The sequence below is a fragment of the Anomaloglossus baeobatrachus genome, chromosome 1, assembly GCF_048569485.1.
Source record: "Anomaloglossus baeobatrachus isolate aAnoBae1 chromosome 1, aAnoBae1.hap1, whole genome shotgun sequence".
NCBI classification, from domain to species: domain Eukaryota; kingdom Metazoa; phylum Chordata; class Amphibia; order Anura; family Aromobatidae; genus Anomaloglossus; species Anomaloglossus baeobatrachus.
Window position 1 is genome coordinate 299,616,024 of NC_134353.1, and position 27,752 is coordinate 299,643,775.

A 27,752-nucleotide genomic window follows, 5' to 3' on the forward strand; every position below is an offset into this window, starting at 1 on the left:
GCCGGTCCGGCTATGTCTATGCCTTAACCATCGTGGACCATTACTCACGCTTCTTAGTGGTGGTACCCGTGAAAGACCTTACAGCTAGAACAGCAGCTAAAGCATTCCAGACGTACTTTTGCAGACCCCATGGTTACCCAGAACAAGTCCTTGCAGATCAAGGTCCAGCTTTTGAATCACAGATTTTCCAAGAATTCTGCAACATGTATGGCTGTAAAAAGATCCGCACAACAGCATACCATCCCCAAACAAATGGCTTATGCGAGAAGATGAACCATATTGTGATTGACCTGTTGAAGACCTTACCAGAGTCAGAAAGAAATCAATGGCCAGAGAAATTGCCAGACCTAGTGGACTTGTACAATCATGTCCCGGTGAGTTCTACAAACTGCACCCCCGCTTACCTCATGCGTGCAAGGCCCGGTAAACTGCCAATTGATTTAGATATGGGAATTCTGAAGCCAGATGCAGAAGTTCAAGAATCCAATTGGGATACCCTACGTCAGCAACAGTATCGCCAAGTACAAGAGTGCGTAAAGAAAAGTCTCCAACAAGCTAGGGGAAGACAGGAGAGAAACTTCAACCAGCATGCTCTAGCAACCCCATTGCAACCTGGTGACCAAGTTCTCAAGAGGAAACGGCGCACAAACAAATTGGATAATCAGTGGGAAACCACCCCATATACAGTCTTACCATCCAGAATGGATAATCCCAAAGTGTGTCTCATCAGTAAGGATGAAGGAAGGACATCAGCTGTCGTGTCAAGAGATCAACTCAAACCGTGTCCTGAAACCCTGAAGACACCAGAAGTCACCTTACCCATACAGGTACAACCTGTCAAGAAGGAAGAAGATGTATTCCATACAGTCTTAGGAGATTTCCCAAAAACATGGCCAAATTACTATGGAGCAGTAGTAGTCCCAATGATCGCCTTCCCTCAAGTGGTGGAACCACCATCAGAACTCGTACCACAAGAAGTCCCAAGACAAGAAGAACTGGAAGTTGAAACCGTAGAGGAAGAACAGATTCCTGGTCCCAGTGAGCTTGCCAGTCCTACAGTCAGCCCCCCATCCTCACAAGTACCAGAAACACCAAATAGGTACACTTCCACTCACACCATTATGCTAAGTACACCCAGTACAGCAACAGTACGCAGATCACAGCGTAGTACTCAGGGTCAGATACCAGCAAGATATAGAGACTAATGCGAAATTGCATATAAAATGTACATATGTTATAATGTTTATATGAAAAACCGTAACAGTTTAGTGTACAGAAAAGGTGAGAGAAGAGTGGTGTAAGGTGGCAGCCCGGAGAGTTACAACTTGATCACATGTTGGTGGCCCGAGGGCCGTGAGGTCTACTGCACTTACGACCAGAGTAGAGACACCTTTAAGAAGTGTTTGTTGATTGAAATGTTTATTTAATTGCAACGTTAAGACCAAAAGCCCAGTACCTACAGAGACTATACTGTATGAACACTTACATATTTTTGAACATTTTGGACTCTTTTTGAGCTTTAAGGTTTTTGTATTTTTTTCCTTTTGAGACTCTGTATTTATATATACACTTATTGTTGATAACTTGTTTGTTTGTTTCACAGTCCCGGAGTACTGTTCTTCACTAAGGGGGAATGTGGCACCCCAGGGTTGCCACAGTAACAACACAAAGGGTTAACTCCCCACACACAACACCAAGACCTCCTGGCCAGAAGGGGGAAACCAAGATGCTTCCCTGTACATTCTGGTGGGGGGGGAGGAAATGGTCAGAAGTAGTTTCAGTTTGGAAGTTCAGTGCAGAGCACTGAGGAGACAGGATCTCTGCAGGTTGGAAGCTGGCTTTAGCTCACCTCAGGATCCACTGACCAATTCCAGGCCTAGCTGAGGGTCTGAGGAAAGGAGAAGGAGTACACAAAGGAACATTCCTGGGAGACAGAGCATTGCAGAGCTCATCCCCAGTGGAGCACACAGAACGGATGCTGGATCCGAGACTGCAAGTTACATACTGCACAGTTACCACCAGAGAAGTGAAGATTCCAGATCTTTCACCTGTACCACAGACACAAGCAACAAGCGCAGAGTTCAGGAACATACTAGTAAGGACTCGAGTTGCCTGTCATGTCGGTACCGAGGAGCACAGGGCCGGCTGCATAGTTCACACAGCGGCAGGGCCACAGACACACAGTGCAGGCAAGGAAGCCAAAACGGCCCGGCTGGGTGGGAGAAACCCTGAACCCCTCACAGACTCCGTGGACAGTACTCTGCTGAATACCATCATCAGTAAAGGACAAAGAAACTGCAAAACCGTGAGTCTGCCTGTTTATTGTGCTTGTATCCTGCACTCCCCTCATAGACTAACACACTGCCCCGGGGAAAAGGCTCTACCCGTGGGGAGCCATCCCATCTCAAGCTGCCTTCCATCACCCCGGAGGTTCTGCAGCAGCGGTGGTCATCTCTGATCACATTCCACGGGTGGCGTCACGAACATAACCCCCCTTTTTATTGTGGAACCAGGGAGCACGGACCGGGTCACGACACCGTGATCCCCTTTCCAGAAGCAACCCCTTGGCCCGGTTCTGGGTATCTCCTTAACCCCTGGCGACACAGTAACGTTTAATTTGAAGGTTTGAACAAAAATATCTGATAGAAATTGTAGGAATTGTACACATTTCTTTACAAACACTCCACATTTTAGGAGGTCAAAAGTAATTGGACAAATAAACCAAACCCAAACAAAATATTTTTATTTTCAATATTTTGTTGCGAATCCTTTGGAGGCAATCACTGCCTTAAGTCTGGAACCCATGGACATCACCAAACGCTGGGTTTCCTCCTTCTTAATGCTTTGCCAGGCCTTTACAGCCGCAGCCTTCAGGTCTTGCTTGTTTGTGGGTCTTTCCGTCTTAAGTCTGGATTTGAGCAAGTGAAATGCATGCTCAATTGGGTTAAGATCTGGTGATTGACTTGGCCATTGCAGAATGTTCCACTTTTTTGCACTCATGAACTCCTGGGTAGCTTTGGCTGTATGCTTGGGGTCATTGTCCATCTGTACTATGAAGCGCCGTCCGATCAACTTTGCGGCATTTGGCTGAATCTGGGCTGAAAGTATATCCCTGTACACTTCAGAATTCATCCGGCTACTCTTGTCTGCTGTTATGTCATCAATAAACACAAGTGACCCAGTGCCATTGAAAGCCATGCATGCCCATGCCATCACGTTGCCTCCACCATGTTTTATAGAGGATGTGGTGTGCCTTGGATCATGTGCCGTTCCCTTTCTTCTCCAAACTTTTTTCTTCCCATCATTCTGGTACAGGTTGATCTTTGTCTCATCTGTCCATAGAATACTTTTCCAGAAATGAGCTGGCTTCATGAGGTGTTTTTCAGCAAATTTAACTCTGGCCTGTCTATTTTTGGAATTGATGAATGGTTTGCATCTAGATGTGAACCCTTTGTATTTACTTTCATGGAGTCTTCTCTTTACTGTTGACTTAGAGACAGATACACCTACTTCACTGAGAGTGTTCTGGACTTCAGTTGATGTTGTGAACGGGTTCTTGTTCACCAAAGAAAGTATGCGGCGATCATCCACCACTGTTGTCATCCGTGGACGCCCAGGCCTTTTTGAGTTCCCAAGCTCACCAGTCAATTCCTTTTTTCTCAGAATGTACCCGACTGTTGATTTTGCTACTCCAAGCATGTCTGCTATCTCTCTGATGGATTTTTTCTTTTTTTTCAGCCTCAGGATGTTCTGCTTCACCTCAATTGAGAGTCCCTTAGACCTGATGTTGTCTGGTCACAGCAACAGCTTCCAAATGCAAAACCACACACCTGTAATCAACCCCAGACCTTTTAAATACTTCATTGATTACAGGTTAACGAGGGAGATGCCTTCAGAGTTAATTGCAGCCCTTAGAGTCCCTTGTCCAATTACTTTTGGTCCCTTGAAAAAGAGGAGGCTATGCATTACAGAGCTATGATTCCTAAACCCTTTCTCCGATTTGGATGTGAAAACTCTCATATTGCAGCTGGGAGTGTGCACTTTCAGCCCATATTATATATATAATTGTATTTCTGAACATGTTTTTGTAAACAGCTAAAATAACAAAACTTGTGTCACTGTCCAAATATTTCTGGCCCTGACTGTAGGTGTGTGTAGAACCGGTACTGACCTTCCTTGGACCCAGAATAAGTACTACACCCCAATGGAGGAGTAGTACCCTGTGTCGCCTGAAGCCTCAGGGGCGCCAAAGATAGATAGATAGATAGATAGATATGAGAGATAGATATGTTATAGATAGATAGATAGATAAATGGATATGAAAGATAGAGGATAGATAGATAGATGGATATGAAAGATAGATGATAAATAGATAGATAGATAGATAGTAGAAAATGTAGGATTGTAGAAGGATGTTTTTTTTTAATTAAAAGTACAACATAATATAATGATGAGGTTCAGAAAATACCTATAAACTGACTGATATCCAGAAGACTTTTTCGCTTTTCATTTTCCCCTACAAGGCAATAACACTGCCACCAGGTGGACACATATTCATAGTCAGTGCTTTCTGAACTGTTTTTGGATGCTTGACCTCATCAATAATAATAATTTTTGCTGCAACATTAAGATTTTTAAGCCACATAAAACCACTTTGAGTTAATATTTTCTTTCTTATGACTTAATATTGGGTAATAGAGTGAATAATACGACTATCCTGACAAGATTTGCCTTAAGCACATGAGACAATAATTCATACAAAAGTGAAAACAATTTATTAATTTCATCTCTGGACTGAAGGCAGCAAGGTAATATATACACCGCGTTGTCAGACTGTGTGTGCCATGAGGCAAAAGATTAATTTTCATTTTCCATCTGTCTTTTTTCATGAGCTTTCAAGGAGCCGACACTAAATTAATCATTGGACCTGTCAACCATTTGTGAGATTCTGTCACTCGGGCAGATCTGAATGAATCTATTACAATGCCTTTACTTGCACAACAAAGTTAAAAATCAAACCCATTTCAGACCAGTACTTTCAGGACTCCAGGAAAATGTGTTGGATCACTGATGTAGGAGAGCCGTAATATTAAAGCGGTTTGCAAGACTAAATTTCATGGCCTATCTTTAGGGTTGGTCATCAATATCTGATCAGTAGGAGTGCGACACCTGGCTCCCCCGCCGATCCTGTTCCCAGTCTGTCGCCGGCCAGAACTACTCAGTTGCGGAGCTGTACAACACTGCATGGCTCCATCGATGGGGGAGAGAGTACCATGGCTAGGTACTGCACACCTGCCCCCTATTGATTCGAATGCAGCACCCAGTTGTGGTCACTATACAGTTGATGGAGTTGTACAGTATAGTTCCACAACTGAGTAGTTCCGACCACCGCCAGCACCAGGTATAAATAATTGGCGGGGGATGTAGATAGCAGGTGACCAACAGGTCTTTACCAGATACACAGAAGGGTATCGTGTCAATCCCCACGAGCAGCGCTAGGAGAAACCGGCTGGTGGCAGAGTGGACTAGTCTAGATTATTTCTATAGCCCACAGACAGATCTTCTTACCAAGGTATATTTTCTTTGCAATCTGATTCAGATAAATATATACTGGTCTGTAATCGTGTCGCCAAGCTCTGATTTACACTGCCTGGAGTTTGGGCAGCATGAATCAGATAACGGGGTCCTTTAATCTTGACATGTCTCAAGAGGCTCCCATGTATATGTCATCATAAACTTTTTTTGACAGATCTCCAAAATAGTGTACTACATTTTATAATAAACTCTAGAAGTACAATTCATGATTTGCATTTTTTTAAGTCTTTTTTTTTACTCTGGTTTGGTTTTCACTGACATTTTTTGCCCAAAGCCATCATTATAACGCATAAGACTCATTAACTTTTGCGCAAAGTCCAAAATGGTCTTTTTTTCTACTTTTAACTGTTTTGACTTGAATTACACCAGGGGGATAGGAGTAGAGTTGCCTATAACTCCAGTGCAAAATTAGGCTATGTTCACATGTTCTGTAGTCATCCGTTAGAACGGATCCATTAGGAAACGGATTTCTGCCGGATCCATTTTTTTAACATGGGAGTCTATGGACAACAGATCTGTTAATGGATTGCTATTTAGCCAGTACTTGCATTTGTAATGGAAATATTGTTTTCTTAAAAACTGATCCGGCCGACATCCTTTATTTAACAACGGACAAAACAGTTGTGTTTGTAGAACTTTTTTGCAAACAGATCTCTAGCGGATCCAAGATAACGAATGACTACAGGACATGTGAACCCAGTCTTTTCAACATGTGGAGTCTATGCTCAATGGATCAGTTAAAGGATTGCTATTTATCATCCATTAGTAATGGATCCATTAAGAAAACAACGGATCTGTTACAAATGCATGTATAAAGTATAACAAATGGCTAAAGTAGATGCTAAGTACAAGTCAACGTGTTTCTGGGGTCACAACCCCCTTCTTCAGGACAGTCATCAGTCATAGGACTGGCAATATCCTTGTCAGTGCTATTTTTGTCCTCAAGAAGGGGGCTGTAACCCCAGAAACGCGTTGACTTGTACTTAGCATCCCAATAAAAACTTGAATGTTTTAATTTCCGTCTCTGGAGTGGTGACAAGCGCGGCGAGAAAAAACGGTTTCCCTTGCTCCTATCTGCCTGATTCTCCGGTGCTGCAGCAATCTCCACCATTACATGTTCTTCTTGGAGTTGTGACCTCTCACAACCCCTATAGGTGAGTAAATTCCTTCACCTCCTCTCCTCCTATTTACCACTTAAGACCCTATTGCGCCTCTCCGTCCACAGGTTATTCTTAATATACAGAATCACTGAGCTGTGTGCATGTGAATCCATCACTGAAGTGAAAAGCATTAGCTGAAGTTGCAGCTTGATCTTCTTTTGTCTGCCAGGGCTCTCACTGAGCTGAGTCCTCCCCATTCTCCTCTCCTCTCATCTCCATTCACTTATAAAATTGATTTATGTAAAGTTTGTTGAAACAGCAGTGACTATTTAAAATGCCACATTGTCCAAAGCATTATTAAGGTCAGAAAGTCTAAATCATGACTCGCCAGCTTAATAAGAACCACACAATGAAGTTTATAGAATGGTCCAAGAAAACTATTTTTCCAAAGTATATTATTATGCCTCTTAAAATGGAACTATATTTTCCCCCACTGTGCATAAATTAATAGTATAAGAAACTTTGCAATACATTTTAGCAGAAAAATCAGACCCTTCTTCCTTTCTCCTTTGCCTCCAGAATTCACCATCCACTCTAAGAAAACAAAACCAGTTCAAATCCATACTGCTCAGATGGATTATCAGTGTAATAGGTCACATCACACATCCATTATACCTTAAAGTGAGAGGAGGGGATGGAAGAGTCAGGAGCAGGGAGAGGAAACAGGTGAGGGACACACTTAACCATCATACTGAGTTTTCTAACAAGTCTTTTACCTCACATAAAAATACGATTCACAGCCAGGCAGCCAGTAGTGCAATATAACTCTGCTTCCTCGATCAGTCTGCTAAAAAAAGGATGAAAAACTGGAATTCATCTCTATGCGCTGTACTGTGTATGGGAGAGATCATAAGAGTTCATCTCCGTCCACTAGATCATAGTGAATTCAAATTAGGTGATAGAGTCTGCAGAGAGGAAACTGATGAAAATGCATAATTCAAGTCTCATAATGACCAATAATGGCGTTATTCTTCATGTACACACAGTACGGATTTTTATGAAAAGTCATTTGGGTTTCCTTTTAATGTGTAGATAGATGGTTTCATGGTTTGACTACTAATATATAGGCAACAGAGAGATAGAAACAACTATCAATTGGCTAACATGACATTTTGAGATTGCAAATGGACCTGAGCAAACCATTAAAAAAAGTGGTAAAAATTAAATTAGCAGAAGTTAAGAAGACAATGATATTTCTGCCGGCATTTCCATCAGTTGAGTCCAAGTAATCATTTGCATTAGAAGCCAGAAAAGATTTTAGTTCTGAGCATTAACTAACCTGTCCACATTTCTATTTTGGTGAGTTAAAGTAAGAACCATGAGCAGTGGTGTAACTAGAATTAGATGGGCCCCAGTCCAAAATTTGGGCCTAGGCCTTCCTAATCCCCGCAGGTTGGTAAGATGTATGTATATGAATATACATTTAGCGTTCTAAATCCTATAAAGACAAACAAGTTGTCCTCCCCCTCATTATGTAGTAATGTTCCCCATCCTGTTATGAAGTCCCCCATCTTGGGCTCTTTCCTGGTAAATATGTCCTCCATCCTGATATACATGTTCCCCATCCTGGTATATATGTCCCTAATACTGGTATATATGTCCCCCATCCTGGTGTCCCTCTCCTGGTATATATGTTCCTCTCCTGGTCCCCTCCTATATACTGTCCCCCAACTGGTATATGCTGTCCTGTCCAGTCCTGGCATTTATAGTGGTCGGCAGCTTTCATTGGTATCCATGCTATGGCAATGCATGATGTTCTTGTCATGTGCTGCCTCTGTCATATGCCGCTGAAAGCTGCCCACTTGGCCGGCAGTGTGTATCACAGTGAAGGGACCTGACGGGTCTCTGTGCCACAATGCATTTCAATTGGATGTGCAGCCTCAGACGCACATCCAGCTAAAGCAGGGGCTGAGGCCGATGGGTCACCTGCCCACCTGGGCCCAGTCATGATCCCTGCAACCACAATCATTCCATCCTTGATCATAAGGAAAAAAAGCAAAATATTTTTCTATAATTCCTATCTGTACCATTGAAGAGCACTATAGTCATTTTTTTTTCCCATCCTGGAGTAGCTGCTAACAAAAATAAATTAGAATTAACATTACAAGAACCTCTGAGTCTAAAGCTGGCACCATTTAAAGGGAATCTGTCTCCAGGTTTTGCCAACTAATCTCAGAACAGCAAAATGTAGAGACAGAGACCCTGATTCCAGCGATGTCACTTACTGGGCTGCTTAATATAGTTTTAATAAAATCACTGTTTAATTAGGAGAAGATCATAATTAGAAGACTAGTAAATATGCTGCTAGGTCGTGTATTCAGTATATTCATGAGCTCTGTATAACCCCACGCCCACCAATGATTGGTAGATTTCTATGTACACTGTGCATGGGCAGAGGGTGGCCAATCATTGGTGTGGGCAGAGCTATATAGAGATCAGTATTGAGATAACTAGTAGATATGCAGAAGATAAAACAGGGATTTTATCAAAACTGAGGTAAGCAATACATTGGTGGAATCAGGGTCTCTGTCCTTACATTATGCTGCTCTCAGATGCAGTATCAAAAACCTGCTAACATTCATTTTAATGTTAGGAATAACTATATGACACTTACATAGTCTTCTAGACACTTGCTGCATCTTTCAATATGATACCATATTTAATATGATGGCATGTTTATAAAGAATTGCACAAACATATTTAATGGTGCCAGGTGAAGAATTATATCACGTATATATATATATACATATATACATATATATATATATATATATATATATATATATATATATTAAGGCCAGAAATGATCTGCGTAGCTAGTATATCTTTTATGCCACATACCCATAGCTATAAATCTGTTCTCATGCCCATAACTTCCACAGGACGAATGCATTTCAGAAACTGTCTAAAATGAAGATTAAGGACTACGCATAAAGACAGCTAATGTGGCTCTCAGGCTTGGCTCTCTGCTAAAGTGATGCCACGGGGGTGCTCACACTATTAAATGGCCTATTACAGACCCTAGATTGAGAATTAATTCATGAGTTACAGTCATTCGCCAGTGATAAATAGCAGCTTTACTGAAAGTAATTAAAACATTGCCTGCGACAAGTGCATTGTGTAAAATTATAGGGTGAGGAGTGCTAACGAGAGGGAAACCTTTCCAATCCTGAACTGTTAATAAGCTATTGTTTCAGGAGGATTTACACCAATGATGACAGGTATATTAAAGGCCCCGTCACACTAAGCAACATCGCTAGCAACATCGCTGCTAACGAACAACTTTTGTGACGTTGCTAGCGATGTTGCTGTGTGTGACATCCAGCAACAACCTGGCCCCTGCTGTGCGGTCGTTGGTTGTTGCTGAATGTCCTGGGCCATTTTTTAGTTGTTGCTGTCCTGCTGTGAAGCACAGATCGCTGTGTGTGACAGCGAGACAGCAACAACTAAATGTGCAGGGAGCAGGAGCCGGCTTCTGCGGAGGCTGGTAACCACAGTAAACATCGGGTAACCAAGAAGCCCTGTCCTTGGTTACCCGATATTTACCTTTGATACCAGCCTCCTCCGCTCTCACGGTCAGTGCCGGCTCCTGCTCTGTGCACATGTAGCTGCAGGACACATCGGGTTAATTAACCCGATGTGTGCTGTAACTAGGAGAGCAAGGAGCCAGCGCTAAGCATTGTGCGCTGCTCCCTGCTCTGTGCACATTTAGCTGCAGTACACATCGGGTAATTAACCCGATGTGTGCTGTAACTAGGAGAGCAAGGAGCCAGCGCTCAGTGTGCGCTGCTCCCTGCTCTCTGCACGTGTATCTCCGTGCAGTGGTAACCAAGGTAAATATCGGGTTGGTTACCCGATATTTACCTTAGTTACCAAGCGCAGCATCTTCCACTGGGGGCTTGTCACTGGTTGCTGGTGAGCTCACCAGCAACTTGTGTAGCGACGCTCCAGCAATCCCTGCCAGGTCAGGTTGCTGGTGGGATCGCTGGAGCGTCGCAGTGTGACATCTCACCAGCAACCTCCTAGCAACTTACCAGCGATCCCTATCGTTGTTGGGATCGCTGGTAAGTTGCTTAGTGTGACTGGACCTTTAGGGTACTGATTGCACAATGTCCGTTAGCTGAGCTGGCGAGAACCTTAACAAAAAATAGAAGACTTGACGGCACATCCTAAACTTATAGTCTGAACTGCTGCAAACTGAACATAACATATATTATCTAAAATAACAGTTGCACTCAAGTAAAGGGGAGGGAAAAAAATGGAAGGATGTAAATGGTGAACATGTGAATATGCATTACTGCCCAAAAAACATGATTTTTTTTTTTAAATGAATTATTTAGCAAATAAAAATGGCCAAATTTACTTTTACCCAGTTACCACGCCAAGGTGTAACACTCAACTGGAGTCATGTCCTTTGTCTGAGCACTCCTCCCAGTTACTTCAGGTGTTTTCATTTTTCTTTTGCAGGTTCTTTTCTAACCCATATAAGAGGTCAGTTTGGACATGAAGAGAGGCATAAAATTAGATTAGGACACGGTTGAGAGTTAAGGGTACTTTACACGCTGCGATATCGGTACCGATATCGCTAGCCTGCGTACCCGCCCCCGTCGGTTGTGCGTCACGGGCAAATCGCTGCCCGTGGCGCACAACATCACTAACACCCGTCACACGGACTTACCTTCCTTGCGACATCGCTCTGGCCAGCAAACTGCCTCCTTTCTAAGGGGGCGGTTCGTGCGGCGTCGCAGCGACGTCACATGGCAGCCATCCAGTAGTAGAGGAGGGGCGGAGATGAGCGTCCGGAACATGCCGCCCACCTCCTTCCTTCCTCATTGCAGGTGGACACAGGTAAGGAGAAGTTCGTCGTTCCTGGGGTGTCACACACAGCGATGTGTGGTGCTGCAGGAATGACGAACAACCTGCGTCCTGCAACAGCAACGATATTTGGGAATGGAGCACCATGTCAACGAGCAACAATAAGGTGAGTATTTTTGCCCGTAGGAAAGGTTATTACCAGGAATGGATAGGTACACAGCAATTGGTAATAAAGTATTTTTGCCCGTTAGCGGTCGCTCGTACGTTTCACACGCAACGACGTTGCTAACGAGGCCGGATGTGCGTCACGTATTCCATGACCCCAACGACATCGCTTCAGCGATGTCGCTGAGTGTAAAGCGGCCTTTACACCTTGCAGTTGTAACTGGGCTCAAGTAAATTGGGTCATTTTTATTTGCTAAATAACTCAAATTAAAAAAAAATATATGTTTTCTGGGCAGTAATGCATCTTCACATTCCAATGTTCACAATTTACATCCTTCCTTTTTTCCCTTCCCTTTACTTGAGAACCTTAAACAGTTATCTAGAATACCTTATAACATTCTGGAGCTCATCCTAAAAGTGGAAAAATTATTCTGTCTGCGAACAATTGCCAGGACTCCAAGGTGACATGGCAGAGATTTGTGCCTCTGCTGAATATTTGCTACATGTATCTTGCCCTCAATCAGGTCACTGAAAGTTTGGATTGACATTCTTGTGAAAAAACCCTTTAAAAGGAATGTGTAATTGGTAAATGACAGGTTTAAATTGGGCTTTTATTCAAATTGGTGCACATGAATTTGTAGGGCAGGAGCCCTGAGAACTGCCTCTTACTTGATGGCTCTTCTTTTGATTATCTGGCCTGGACATGTGCGTCAATGGTGATGTTGTGCCAGGCCAGCTAATTAAGAAAGCAGCCAGAGATGCCATCAGGTAAGAGGTGGCTCTCAGGGCTCCCCTTCAGTGGCCATAGACTACTGATGTGGCTGATGGACTGGGTCCTGTGAATCAATTGCACCAAATCTAGTTTTATGTTAAACTAGTTTTTTCATATCACAGTCTGTATAAAATATAGAAATCTTGCAATTTTCCCACAGTTCTAGACTCATACATCCTGATCCTTACATAAGATTTTCAGCAATCTCATTATCATCACAGACACTGTTATAATGCTAGTTTTTTCTAATACAAATTTCAAAATGAAAAAATTACCAAACTTTTTTTAAACAATATGTTATTTTCTTATTATACATTTATTTTTAAACTGTAAATATCTTTAAAAGTAATATAACGTACCTAAAATATTCTCATGCCTCATCAGCACAGTCTGGTAGATTTCGGTCTCCCTGAACCAGCTGGCCTCTTCGGTGGTAAAGAACACTTTGACCGCCACTTTCTCGCCACGCCATTTGCCCATCCAGACTTCTCCATATCTCCCTTTGCCGATCTGTTTCACCATCTGAATCTGCTTTGCGATTGTCCTTTGTACCTATTAACGAGACCAAAGCCAATAACACATAAGTTACCAAAGAAAATGACCACCCAGCATTAACATGACTAATCCAGAACAAACAGAGGGGAATACAAAATATCGCTGGAGATTCATTTAACTGCATGCAACATTTCTCCTTCCTCCCCAGAGTACCGGGGAATATTATGCCTCAAAACCGTAAAACTAAATATGCTGTAATTTGAGGCAATATTGACAAAGGTTATTTTGCTAAAGAGCCCTTGGTTCATTTTCTGCCACCCGCACGTACGGGCGTCCTTTATCAGAAATTTAAATGTGAAAAATGATTTAATAATGCACTAAAACTGACACAGTGTGCTGTTTACATCTGCTTTCAGTTAAGTAGAATCCTGAATATTTTTCATGGAAATGTATTACAATCCTTTTATTAATATTTATGCCGAAAATTAAAGTAGAATACAGTCCCCAGCATTGATCACATCACAGCACACTAAAGTGAAGGTTGTGGTGAAAAATACTCTGGACTCTCCAACACTATGGGGTTACCTACAGTATGTGCCCAAAGTTATTACATTATAGTATGCATTGCGACCTTAGACTATATGATTGGAGGCGTCTGCATGTCCACAAGCAACTCATCTACTGTGGATTTTTTACACAGCATGTGGATGCATTTAGGACGTGCCCTTACTTCTGTATTAGTTGGTCACCCCCACCCCTATTGTGTTATGCTATTCCCCTGTATTGCAAATGTAATTGAAGTATTATAATGCATTGCTGCTATAAAAAGACGGTTCCTAGATGTAGCAAAGCTGAGACCGTGTTGTGGTCGGAGCCACCTGGCGTTGAGGACTGATAATGTAAAAAGTATGTTTATGTAATGCCTAATGTGAACAGTGTAGGGGACTTCCTGGTATGGAGGGGGTCAGAGTCAGGAGGGGAGGAGTGACAGATGGCCAGTGGGTTGGTTAGAGAGATGGGCAAGGTGAGGAGGCAGTTCTGCATGAGGGTTCATGGACTAAAAACGCGGCATGGACTGAGGCTGGTCAGGAAACCTCATTAGGTGCAGAGCCTACGGCTCACCCCGACGGGCTTGGAGAGTCTAACATCTAGACAGCCTACGGGCAGAGAAGCAGATAGTGGTGATGTGGCGCCCTGGCCTAGCCAGGTTGTCACAGATAACACTCAAACACCCCCACCCCCATTAGACAGGGACACCAGCCAAACAAAAACCCTTGTTGCCTCCCTCCAGTGTCTGATGTCCACACCAGGTGGGGCGGAACCAAGCGGTTGGCTCCACCCACCGAGGAGTTCACAGTCCTGGAGGCGGGAAAAGTGACAGTTGAGTGGAGGAGTTTGAAGTGAGAGGAGCAAGCACTGGGGTGTCTGGGTTTGTGGCCCAGGCACTGACAGCAAAGTTGGCAGATGGTGGTGGCCATCTGCAGGGGTGGTGGAGCAACGCGGAACCATAGGACCGGGATCGGGCGACAGCCCGCCAGTACTGACCGGGGAGCAAAGTGAAGCCAGCACACACAGGCAGTGCCATCGGACCCCGACCAGGCTTGGAGCCGCCGACAATAGTCAGATCCGAATGTGACTGGAACCCCAGGGGTTTCACAACAGCAAAAGTCCCGATTGAAGGCAACAGCCCACACCGTGAGGGTATACAGCTACCGCCTAAGGCTAGAGACCCAAGGGCCAGCGTCTGCGGGCAAACGGGCTCCTCCGGTACCCATACACCGGGGAGCGGACTAGCGTTGGGAAACCATAGTAGTCAGAACGAGAACATCAAGGTGCAGGGAAAGACAACCGCCATCACCTGTCAGGGGAGAAACACTGCAGCTGGCTGCGGGTCCCGTCCATCCAGCCGTTTGGTTTATTGAGGACTTTGTACCTTTCTTGCTGAGTGAGTACACCTGTGCCATCCGGCACCGCGCCGCGCTGTCCCTGCAACCCTGCACCTCACCAACCCTATCTCCCCGTCACGACATCATCGGGCCCCGGGACCACTGACCCCTACCCACAGAGGGGGAAAACAACATCCCAGCTGCTCCCTACCATCGCTCCCGGGATCCCCGTCACCAGCAGCGGTGGTGCCCATCTTCACCACGACCCGTGGATGGCGTCACAGACTAAATCCCCCAAACCAACCACCCCTTTCACTCACGGGCGAGGAGCGCCGCTCAAGTCCCCGGATCCGGCCCACCGCTCGAGCCACCGAGCAGCAGCAGCAGCCACAGCAGCGCCGGACCCGAGCGTTAGCGAGAGCGCAGCAGCGACGGCGTCCTCCCCGCCTGCGACAGTGATAATGGTGGGGAAAAGGAGGCACAGGTACCCGTAAGCTTGTGAATTAGTTCCAAGATAACCCAAGATAACGGGGATAAAGAACAAATACAGCAGAACTGTAGGAGTGAGGCCATGTCTTTCATAACAGTGAGTAGGATAATAAACTATTCAAGTTATGGTTGCCAAAAGAACTCCTGTGTCACGTTTTTCACTACTGTGTCTACGACTGGGCTGGCTGCGGGGTGATGGACTGATGATCACCCTGAATAGAACAGTAAGAGTCACACAGCCCACCCAAAATGATCAACTCACACAAACTCTTTCTGGAGTAGATGTGCGGAGCCCCTATTTGATGTCTCATATTGTTACTTCAATTAAAAAAGTCCATTCCAGCCAGTAGGGGACAGTGAAAGCATAGGAATCCCAGTGCAAGAGTGTGTATGGACCTCCTACCTTTAAGGGATTGTACATGACAATTTTATTTTTTAACTGTGGACTTAAGAACTAACAGGCAGATAGTTTCTAACGGCCTGTTCTGCTTGGTGCAGATATCTACTGGAAGAGAGCAATCAAAGACCGTTCCATAGACGGTGATTCTGCTGCTTCATGTCAACAGAGCAACTCTCTGTTGACAGAACTTAATCTTCTGCCCTGCTCTGTCGACAGGGCATGACTGACCATGTTATGCCCAATGACATCCGGCTACTTGCTGTTAGGCAATGGGGAGCCACTGTCAATCAGCATGATAAAAGTCAGTCGTGTCCTGTCAACAGAGAAGACAAGCTGCTGCGCTGTCAAGGGGATGTCAGCGGAAGCCAAGAACTCACTGGCAGTAATGGCCTGTGAACGCTATGTGCCAGCAGAGATTTGAGACAGGCAGAACAGGGAGGTTGTTAGCAACTACCTGCCTGTTAGCTCTTAGGCCCAACATAAAAAAGAAATATAACCCCGGACAACCCTTTAAGCAAAACATGTCATACAACAAAAACATGTTGTACACATCAGAAAATCACATCACACAAGTAAGATAAGACCAGTGCACACAAGCACAGAGAACATGTCACACACATCAACCAAGAAGAACGTACATGTCACACAAGCACAATGCATGTGAGACATACTTTTCAGCTAAACATCACACAAGAGCACCCACCACACTAAGACCCAGGGGCGTAACAATTGTAATCGAGGAGAGTGCAAGCACAACAGGTACTGAGTGGGAGGGAGGCCTGCCGACACCAGCACTTATTTCACCTGAATGTGCATCATTAGACACACATTCAGCTGAAATGCATTGCAGCACAGAGACCTACTGACTCCTTGCACTGCAATATATGCCACCGACGAGTCAGAGGCTGGTATCTGATGTTCGCTTGCCTGCCACAGGTGGCTCATGGCAGTGACATCATGCATTGCCCGGGGTGGGCAAGCCGGCTTCTATACCAGCCACATTTCGTGAGAGAGGGGGGAGGTAAGAATAATTGTATTAAAGGTGTTAAAGAAGATTAAAGGACATTATTACAGGAAGGGTCCAAAAGGTGAGAGACATTGTTATAGGTTGGGGCCCAGAATGGAGGACATTATTATTGGAAAGGGCCTGGATGGGGGTGGACATTATTACAAAATGGGGCTAGGGTGGGGTAGACATTATTACAAAATGAGGCCTAGGATGGGGGACATTATTTCAGCAAAGGGCCAGGATGGAGGACATTACACCAGAACGGAGTCAAGGATGTGAAACATTAATAGTGAAATGGGGCCAGGATGGGGGTCATTAATACAGTAAGGAGCCCAGGATGGGTGATATTTTTACAGTAAGGGGTCAGAATGGGGGATATTATTAAATAAGGGAGCCAGGATGGGGAAACATTATTATAGGAAGACACCAGAATGGGGACATTATTACATCGGAGATGAATATGTATGTCTTTATAGGATCTAGAACATACAAAGCCCCAAACAAATCTGACCAACATGCAGGCGGAGGCCCCGATCCAAATTTTGCACCATACCCATCAGACTCTAAGACCCAACCTTTCCAAAGCGAACTGTTAATGTCCTAGGACCATGGGATATCTAGTAGTTATTACAATGTTTTCCTTTAAAAAAATGTAGTTGTGAGTGACTGTAAAGTGTGTGTGTGTGTGTGTGTATACCCATGACTTTAGAGTGTGCGCATTGGACTATGGAGTGTGTGACTGTAGAGAATAGAGAACTTTTCTCCTTAATTGGGTTAAATGGGACTGATATATCCAGCTCATTTTCAATATTATAGGCAATGGATCAATTCTGTTTATTTAGAAACAGCTAAAATATATGTAAAATCAATGTTGTGGTTAACTTTTTTTTCTCATATTTCACAGGTAAAAGCTACATAATGCTGAACATACATCTAGATATTTTAGTGTTCATTGGCATGGAATTAATATTTCCATTTATTCTAAGAAATGTACAAGTAATTCCTTGCTGACTTTCATACCAGCAGAGGGAGCCCTGATCCACTTCCAGAGCTCTGAGACTGTTCAATGAGATCCTTCAGTGATTCTCCGGGAGGGATATACGTCTCATCTTGTTCCAAGCCAATGCTGTAACGAGGTCTGGCCTCTTGTCTTTTGTACCTGTTTATAAAGCAAGACAGTGAATTGGATAAATCACACTAACATTATGATTGGTTAAGTTTGTGTAAGGAATTTAATATGTACTTATGGTAGCTTTAATGCCTTTAGAAGAAGCTGTAATGGCGAAACTCTGAGTCAGGTCGCCGACCTCATCACAAGTTTTCATGCACATTATAAAATGCATTCATTTCAGGAGTATACGTTTTTTCCAATAGGTAGACTATACCTATAAGGCTTTTGTTAGATGAAACGCGTTGTCCGTAATTGTCCATTTTTTTTAATCGAACTTAACAATAAATCATTGCTCTTGAAGTATTAACAAACTTGCTCTGATATCCCATTCATCATTCTGAAGCACCAAACGGGATTTATTCTATTTACTCTTTTCCAATAAAATATAATCATGAAACCTAATGCGGGCGTCACACAAGACGATCTATAGTGCGATATGTCGTCGGGGTCACGGTTTTCGTGACGCACATCCGGCATCGTTTACGACGTCGTCCTGTGTGACACCTACGAGCGACGCAGAACGTTCGCAAATCGTGTATCGTTGACACATCGTTTATTTTTAAAAAGTCGTTTATTTTTCTTTGCGCAGGTTGTTCATCGTACCCGGGGCAGCACACGTCGCTCCATGTGACACCCCGGGAATGATGAACACAGCTTACCTGCGTCCCGCGGCTCCTGCTGGCTATGCGGAAGGAAGGAGGTGGGCGGGATGTTTACGTCCCGCTCATCTCCGCCCCTCCGCTTCTATTGGCCGGCCACTGTGTGACGTCGCTGTGATGCCAAACGTCCCACCCCCGCCCACAGCGACGTTGCTCAGCAGGTAAGTACGTGTGACGGCGGTTTAATGGCTTTGTGCGCCACGGGCAACTAATTGCTCGTGAGGCACAAACGACGGGGGCGGGTACGATCGCTTGTGCGATCGCACGATAGATTCTACAGTGTGACGCATGCATCACTGTTAGGAGGACGTGTCTCCCTTATATCATACTTTGTGATTGGAGAGATGAGACACCAAAAACAGATAGCGTGTGAATAGATGAATGTCACCAGTATTTGCTGACACTTAGGTACAAGTGTGACTAAGAACAAATGTGTCCCACTAACTTAGCCTCTAAATGCTCTGAACTAAGGATTGCTCTATGACATCCATATGATCTATGGTGTTCATATACTATGGGTATCAGTCTTCCATGGATATTGCAATCTTCTCAGCCAGCCTTGACATTCTCATCAGCATCCCACCCTAAGCTAGCTATTCTTTCAGGAAAAGCAAACTAGACTTGGTTGGCCTCTAATAAACCAATTCCTATTGCTTTCCAGCTAGGTCATTACCTAAAACTAGAGACAAGTGTTTTTTTACTTACCTGAAGTAACAGAATATTAAAATTACTGCCAAGATGATGCTACAAATAGTCACCGAGATCAGAAGAGCCATATAATGGATACTGCCATCAACAAAGTCTATGGGGGAAAAAGATGAATAGTATTAAACAATGTATTCAATTACTGGATTTACTAGTTTTTCTATAGTAAAACCACATAAGCAGTGATTTATCTAATTGACATTAGCAATATTACCTGACCTGATCTAAGTTATTGTGACGCCCTGGCAAAACCAGGTAGTCACAGTTAGGCCCCCGCATTACACCGTCCCTTCACTAGGAAACATACAACCAACCAGAAACCCTAGTCATCCCCCTTAGGGAAAGATAGACACACCAGTGGGCGTGACCAGGCGGTTGGGACACGCCCACCCAGGGGTCCAGACAGCCCGGGACGAGAAAACAAGGAGAAAACGTTTGGAGCTCAGTTTGGATAGAAGTGTGGGCTGGAGCTAAGTGTAGCTACAGCAAGGAAGTTCAAGTTGAATGGTACCAGGGTAGGAGCTCCGGTGCCACTGGCTAGGAGGCAGAAGGTGGTTTCCGTCAGCAGGAGACGGGAAGACGGCTCGGCAGAACCGAGGTGGACCGGGACAGGGTTGTAGCCCGCCGGTATCGAAATGGGGAACCAACCCGGAAACCGGAGCACAAAGAGGGTACTCGGACCCTGAAGCCAGGACCATAACCAAGCGGAACTGATTAATTAACCGATTGAGGCCAGGACTAGAGGTCCTGTCCCACTCAAAGTCCCTCATAGAAGACAACAGCCCACCGATTAGGGATAAGAGGTCACCGCCAGGGCCCATAGATCCCACGGGCCAGTGTCTGCGGGCACGGCTCCTTAGGCCACATCCAGGCAGGAGCGGACTCCTGAGTTTCACACTAGGAAAGTCCACCTTATACAAAGCAGTGCAGGAAAAGGATAGAGACCACCAGCCGGGTGGGGGACCCGAACGCAACCGGCCGCGGCATCGGCCACCATCACCTTGGTTTACCAGAGACTTGTATGTTTTACTAACAGTGAGTACACCAGCACCCTCTGCGGTCGCCATCCCCTGCACTGAGCCACCGGGTCCTGAGGCCACCATCACCTTGGTTTACCAGAGTCTTGTATGTTTTACTAACAGTGAGTACACCAGCACCCCCTACGGTCGCCATCCCCTGCACTGCCCACGGAGGGGTTAACAACTTGCTGCACGACATCTCCCCCGGGTGCCCCATAACAGCAGCGGTGGTGTCCCACCTCATCACACACCGTGGGTGGCGTCACGAATTTACTATGGCCTAGCCCATACATTTACGTCCCCCCATTTATTCGGCATGTTCGCGAGACCCCTTGGGTCCGGAGACCCTCGAGCCACCACCCCTGAAGGCCCGGATCCGAGCAGCGCCGCCTGCTGGCACGGGGGCGGCACATTATCATTGCTAAACAATGCAAGAAGGAATAGTATTTTAACTCGTGAGCCAGCCACGCACTTCTATGTAGTTTTGCATGGAGGCAACCATTCACTATAAGTCCTGGGGTTTACAATTGTAGTAATAGCTTACTAACTGTGCCAAATCTAATAAAAAGACCCATCTGCAGCAGTCAAGTTAGAAGTAATGAGCCAGAAGATGTTTGCTGTTAATGCACTGGAACTCCCATGATCCTTGGATAGTCATCACTACTGGTGTAATAGAAGCTGGGGAGCATGAGACAACCTTTCCGAAGATTTTGGCATGTCAGGAATGCAAACACTAAACTGCCGAGAGATCATTTAACACCCAAAAAGGGATGATACAAGTGGCTTCCGAAAGAAACACAAACTGTTCATATGCCACATAGCGATATACAACTAGCAAGCCGTAATATTAGGAGTGGGGATGAAGCACAGTGCCATATCTGGCAGCCATAAACTCAAATAACCTGCACACGAGTAATACGATTAGGAGCTCATTACGATGGATCATTATATCTGCAAGAAATTCCCAAGACTGAAATTTACATGCTCAGTTAGAAAAGCAGAGTTATCCATTTGGCAGCCCTTTCACTACACGATTTCCCACTGGAAATACTACATCCACATACTGTACCTAATCTCTCTGTTAACCCATATCTGCAGAAAAATAACCTTTCTGTGCCTAGACCTTACGCAGACTGCGGCAAGGTCCTTGTCTTGAAAGGAGATTAGATTTTCTTTCAAAAGAAAGTCTACAATTATGCCGTAGCCGAACACAGAAAAACGAGAACTTCAGCTTTATCGACTCATCCTGCCATGGTGCTATTAAGTTACAGCTTTACGAGAGTAATGAGACGAAAGTCTCCTCGGGGACCTCTTAGTTTACGCTTTTTAAAGACTTGCTTTCGTGTTGCTTTTTTTTCCCCTTTTTTTTCTTTAACTCTTCAGCATGTGTTTTAATGACTAGGACCATTTCCATTGCTTTGGGCTTTTAATTTCCACCATGTAGGCATGCGAAGCATGTCTGAAGTCCTTTGAAGAGAGACACCTACAAGATGTCTATCAGGACAACACAGGGGCTCATCAGTCATTTCTCGCTTCAGCTGCAGCTCCCTACCTGTGCAGTGGCTCGAAGAGTGTGATAGATGAAACAGAGAAGCCACTGGGGAACCCGCCTTTCTTTTTGAGAAAAGGAGCGAAACAGAGGTCTGAAAGCTTCATTTCATGGTTTATTAACAGTTTAGCCGCTTTCAATGGCACCCACTTCTCTGTGAAATGTGTGGTTTGTAACCGTTTAGGATGTCAGCTTGAATCAGGTTGATAGAGATTGCAGACAACCTAAACAAAACTGCTTCTTCACAAGACAAGGGTAATTTACAGATTTACTGATTAATAATGTATAGTCCTCACAATTACTAGATAGGTCACCAAGGAAAGCTTTTATACCGTAATTAATTGAGAAAATATAACAAATGTCTACAGTTAGAAGAATCCAATCAACATCTAGATAGATATAGATATACATCTGTGTATAAATACAGTATATAGAAAATATAAATATATATATATATATATATATATGTATCTATCAATCTATCTCCCTTCCCGTCTCTCATATGTAGCACACAAAACACAAATATATATATGCTTAGCATAAATGAGTACACCCCCAACAGATTTGTCAGAAAACTTCAGTTTCCTTTCCAAATTGAATTTTCTGTGGGATACCATATACAAAATACTTCCATAAATCTGGGCCATAGATTGCAAACAAGATTTATAATTTTGCCCATTCAAAATAGTACCGTAATTTTCCCAACAAATTCATTCAAGACAATGTTGCAAAAATTTGTACATCCCAATGAAATTCTTTGGAACAAAGCTAAAGTTTAGACTACAACATTCTTATTAACAAGAATTCAACCACAGGAAAGTTGTATTACACATTAAACATGTGCCATCAGACTGTTGACTATACAGAGGTGTTACTTAATGAAGAAAACCTATTCTATTCTATGCTATCAGCAATGGCATCACATTGAAGAGACGAAGTGCAGAATGATTGCCTAAATCCTAATGACCCTGCGTATGCACGCTCGTATGATAACTCAAGCTACCCATATATCATGTGTGGTAAGCGAGATGATAAGTCCCTATACTGTACATATTATATAGTTGACCGGCCTCACCTAATCAAGCAGGTTCAGCGACAGCCATCTTTAATGTGTTAGTAGTCCCTACTCTCTATAGGTAAGTAACAGGATATGAGTGACTTGCTTTCTTTCCCCTCCCATGGAGTACTCCATATCTACATCTAGCTTATTCTCCCATCCATTGCCTTCTTTCCTGCCTACAGCTATAAGTCCCCTTACCTGGCAGCCAGACTGGCTTGCAAAGTCTCCTTAAGGAGAATAGTGTTCTCCCGTGGTCCCCACATAGCTTTCTCATGAGCCAGATCAGACACCCCCATACTTTGCACTGACGAGGGGCAAGCACCCCGAAACACCGTGTCTGCAAATTGGGATTCTGATCTGGCTTATATATCCTGAGTCATATTGCAAAGGATTGTTGAAAATCCACTTGTGACGTTTAGGATCGCTACTTCCAATAGGTGGCGCTGTGCTAGAGTTTGTCTCCTTTACTGGAGAGACAATTTGAATATTTCCTAGAGGGGCATGGCAGCTATAAGTCCCCTTACCTGGCAGCCAGACTGGCTTGCAAAGTCTCCTTAAGGAGAATAGTGTTCTCCCGTGGTCCCCACATAGCTTTCTCATGAGCCAGATCAGACACCCCCATACTTTGCACTGACGAGGGGCAAGCACCCCGAAACACCGTGTCTGCAAATTGGGATTCTGATCTGGCTTATATATCCTGAGTCATGTTGCAAAGGATTGTTGAAAATCCACTTGTGACTTTTAGGATCGCTACTTCCAATAGGTGGCGCTGTGCTAGAGTTTGTCTCCTTTACTGGAGAGACAATTTGAATATTTCCTAGAGGGGCGTGGCAGCTATAAGTCCCCTTACCTGGCAGCCAGACTGGCTTGCAAAGTCTCCTTAAGGAGAATAGTGTTCTCCCGTGGTCCCCACATAGCTTTCTCATGAGCCAGACACCCCCATACTTTGCACTGACGAGGGGCAAGCACCCCGAAACACCGTGTCTGCAAATTGGGATTCTGATCTGGCTTATATATCCTGAGTCATGTTGCAAAGGATTGTTGAAAATCCACTTGTGACTTTTAGGATCGCTACTTCCAATAGGTGGCGCTGTGCTAGAGTTTGTCTCCTTTACTGGAGAGACAATTTACAGATAGTAATACACCTGACATAATATCTCATATTTATCTGAAGCCCTGAGCTTGTACAATGAAAACTATCGGCAGAATCTGATATTTAGCCCAGCCCGGCGATATGGTGTTCTATGTACTAAATGGATCTGCTCGACAGTAATTTCTCAGACTATTTTGATGCCCATTTAGCATCTAGGCAACCTAAGAGCCAGACATCATGGCACCAGCGCTGCCAGTTATGAGGGACTTTTATCATTGTTTATTTCCCAACCCCTCCCATATATATATTACAAGAATTCATTTTTGTAAAGATTTCCGGTAATGTTTGGAATGACAATTATATATTATAGAGCCTTAGTGTAAGAATTGAATTTATTTCAAAGCACTTTAATATTGTTAAATGGATATCAGATACATCCATATTTTGGACAGAGGTATCTAGTGAGTGTTCAATACTGCATACTAGCTTATGGCGTTGCCTGGGAGTGTTTATTAGATTTCTACTGCGTTCTTCATCAATTTCGCTTTTCAATAGGTGCATTGTGTTACAGCCATTTCACATCTGTATTGTGCTTTATAACTATGCAGTGAGACATTTCTGCTACTACTGTTGTTACTTGTCTCACTAGACCCTTGTTTGCTTTTCCTCACATCTTCTAAGATCTCTGTAACCCTTAATTTTAACATAACCTTGCAGCAAAGGTTAATTATATCTGACCTGCAAATAAGTCATGAATCTAACCCTGGCTTCCTCAGCACTCTGCCCTAAGTCAGAGGCTATTGACCAGGAAAAACCTTCTCAGATGTTCAAAAAGTCCAACACTGTGGGAAAAGCCTCATTTCAATGCTATTTTCTGTCATGTGTATTTTATTAACTCTCGTTATGTTTCTGAAGATTCTAGGAGCCATATATTTATATATGTGGTCCAATACATTTGTTCATGTTAGAATCCATCATTCAGTAGATTTGAGGATTAATTTTTGAAAGGAGATGTTGGTTCCTACTCCTTATTCTACTACGAAAAGTTTATGTAAAAATATGTTTGCTAGACATTCAAAGAGACATTTTAAGGCTTTTTATTTAAATTCTTTCATTTTCTTATGTCCATAATTAACGGAAGGTAGGTGTTTCAAGACATAGAAGTTCCAGTATGAAACCAGGTAGAGCATGACCATGAGACAAAGACAAGATCTTCAAATGTAATGAGATATCTGCTAAAGCAAAAGATCACAAATTGTCAGGATGTGGAAGTTTCTGTGGATCTGGATGTCAAAGCTTGATAGTAAAGAAAAGAAACTTTAAAGTATTGAAGGCTTTCATCTCATGTCTATGAAGAATGTTGAGAGTCCTATAAAAATCAAAAAAGGGGACCTTGACCATATCTAACGTCCTGCTTAAACACAATCAGGCTGCAGCTTCAAAAACCAAAGAAATAATCAAGTCTGAAGACCCAAACATAAAGACCTTGTTGGTGAAAAGTCCCTGTGTGTTACCTTTATTTTTAATTGGAGGCAGCGTAGGATGAAGATCTCTGTTACAAAAGTCTTCATCTGTACAGCATTCAATGGACCTTCTTTGATGAGGAATAGGTGTGTCCTACAAAAAAGAAAAATCAGAAGTATATCAATGCAACTGAACAAATATAAAGAATTAGAGAATTCACAAGAAAATTTCAAGGGAGCCCATCATCAGAAAAAAAACTCCATGTACCTGCAGACATACAGTAGTAATCTTCCGGTAAATACCAATTTTAACATATGTTGTAGTATAACTGTCCCCCATACGTTCCTCAACACTAGCGTATTGGAACACCATGCCTCTACATGTTAGGCCATAATATGCACCCAAACTATAATGCGCAGTCCAGGTTAGGATTGATGGCCGTGACTTACAGCGATTTCTAGCGGATCCCTGCACATGCACGCCATACGGTTGTGATGTCATGATCTGTGCCGGCCAGGTATAGAAAATCACTGCATACTCTTACTTCATGATTTGCAATGTTTTTTAATTTTCATAAATAGTAGACGTGCATTACAAAAATCAGTGCAGAAGAAAGGTGATGGGATGTATAAAGTTTTGACCTCAAATAGTCTTGTTCACAGTGTTGTTTGACTAGAGCAATTGTCTGCTGGCACTCCTGTGCCTGAGCCTGGTGCATATGTTCCTTCTGCACTGATTTTTGTAACATACATATACTATTTATGATAATTAAAACACACTGCAAATCATGAAATAAGAGTATGGAGTGATATGCTATACATTTACATTGGGTGTCATACAACCTGTTCACTGGCATTTCGACCACAAAGCTGTGTGCATGCCAATCTCTTTATATACAGTGCCTTGCGAAAGTATTCGGCCCCCTTGAATTTTTCAACCTTTTCCCACATTTCAGGCTTCAAACATAAACATAAAAAAATAAATTTTATGGTGAAGAACAACAAGTGTGACACAATTGTGAAGGTGAACGATATTTATTGCTTATTTTAAATTTTAGTAAAAAATAAAAAACTGAAAATTGGGGCATGCAATATTATTCGCCCCCTTTACTTTCAGTACAGCAAACTCACTCCAGAAGTTCATTGAGGATCTCTGAATGATCCAATGTTGTCCTAAATGACTGATGATGATAAATATAAGCCCCCTGTGTGTAATCAAGTCTCCGTATAAATGCACCTGCTCTGTGATAGTCTCAGTGTTCTGTCTAAAGCACAAAGAGCATCATGAAGACCAAGGAACACAACAGGCAGATCCATGATACTGTTGTGGAGACATTTAAAGCGGGATTTGGTTGCAAAAAGATTTCCAAAACTTTAAATATCTCAAGAAGCACTGTGCAAGTGATCATATTGAAATTTAAGGAGTATCGTACCGCTGCAAATCTAGCAAGACCCGGCCGTGAATCCAAACTTTCATCTCAAACAAGGAGAAGGCTGATCAGAGATGCAGCCAAGAGGCCCATGATCACTCTGGATGAACTGTAGAGATCTACAGATGACGTGGGAGAGTCTGTCCATAGGACAACAATCAGTCATACACTGCACAAATCTGGAAGAGTGGCAAGAAGAAAGCCATTTCTCAAAGATATCCATAAAAAGTGTTGTTTAAAGTTTGCCACAAGCAACCTGGGAGACACACCAAACATGTGGAAGAAGGTGCTCTGGTCAGATGAAACTAAAATCGAATTGTTTGGGCACAATGCCAAAAGATATGTTTGGCGTAAAAGCAACACAGCTCATCACCCCGAACACACCATCCCCACTGTCAAACATGGTGGTGGCAGCATAACGGCTTGGGCCTGCATTGCTTCAGCAGGGACAGGGAAGATGGTTAAAATTGATGGGAAGATGGATGGAGCCAAATACAGGACCATTCTTGAATAAAACCTGTTGGAGTCTGCAAAAGACCTGAGACTGGGACGGAGATTTGTGTTTCAAAAATACAATGATCCCAAACAAACAAAATCTACAATGGAATGGTTCATAAATAAATGTATTTACGTGTTAGGCTATGTGCCCACGGGACTCTGTACCCGTGGATTTGCTGCGGAAAACCTGTGGATTTATCTGGATTTTCTAGATAAATCCGCAGGTTTTAGCAAGTACAGACACTCCCCATGTTATCCTATGGTACATGGGGAGTGTCTGTGTCCATGCTGCGGAATGTGCAGCTGCGGAACATGCTGC

The 27,752-nt window shown here is 43.6% G+C and overlaps 1 protein-coding gene across 7 annotated transcripts in view; it reads right to left on the reverse strand.

The window, feature by feature from the left end:
- BMPR1B (bone morphogenetic protein receptor type 1B) overlaps positions 1 to 27,752 on the reverse strand; it is a 642,076-nt gene that overhangs the window by 39,807 nt on the left and 574,517 nt on the right. For all 7 annotated transcript variants that reach the window (XM_075350987.1, XM_075351009.1, XM_075350978.1 and 4 more), the window contains 4 exons: positions 25,557 to 25,659; positions 19,322 to 19,418; positions 17,807 to 17,945; positions 12,867 to 13,059 (listed from right to left, as the gene is read on the reverse strand). In XM_075350987.1, coding sequence (XP_075207102.1) covers positions 12,867 to 13,059; positions 17,807 to 17,945; positions 19,322 to 19,418; positions 25,557 to 25,659 — 532 coding nt within the window. The remainder of the gene's footprint in view (positions 1 to 12,866; positions 13,060 to 17,806; positions 17,946 to 19,321; positions 19,419 to 25,556; positions 25,660 to 27,752) is intronic.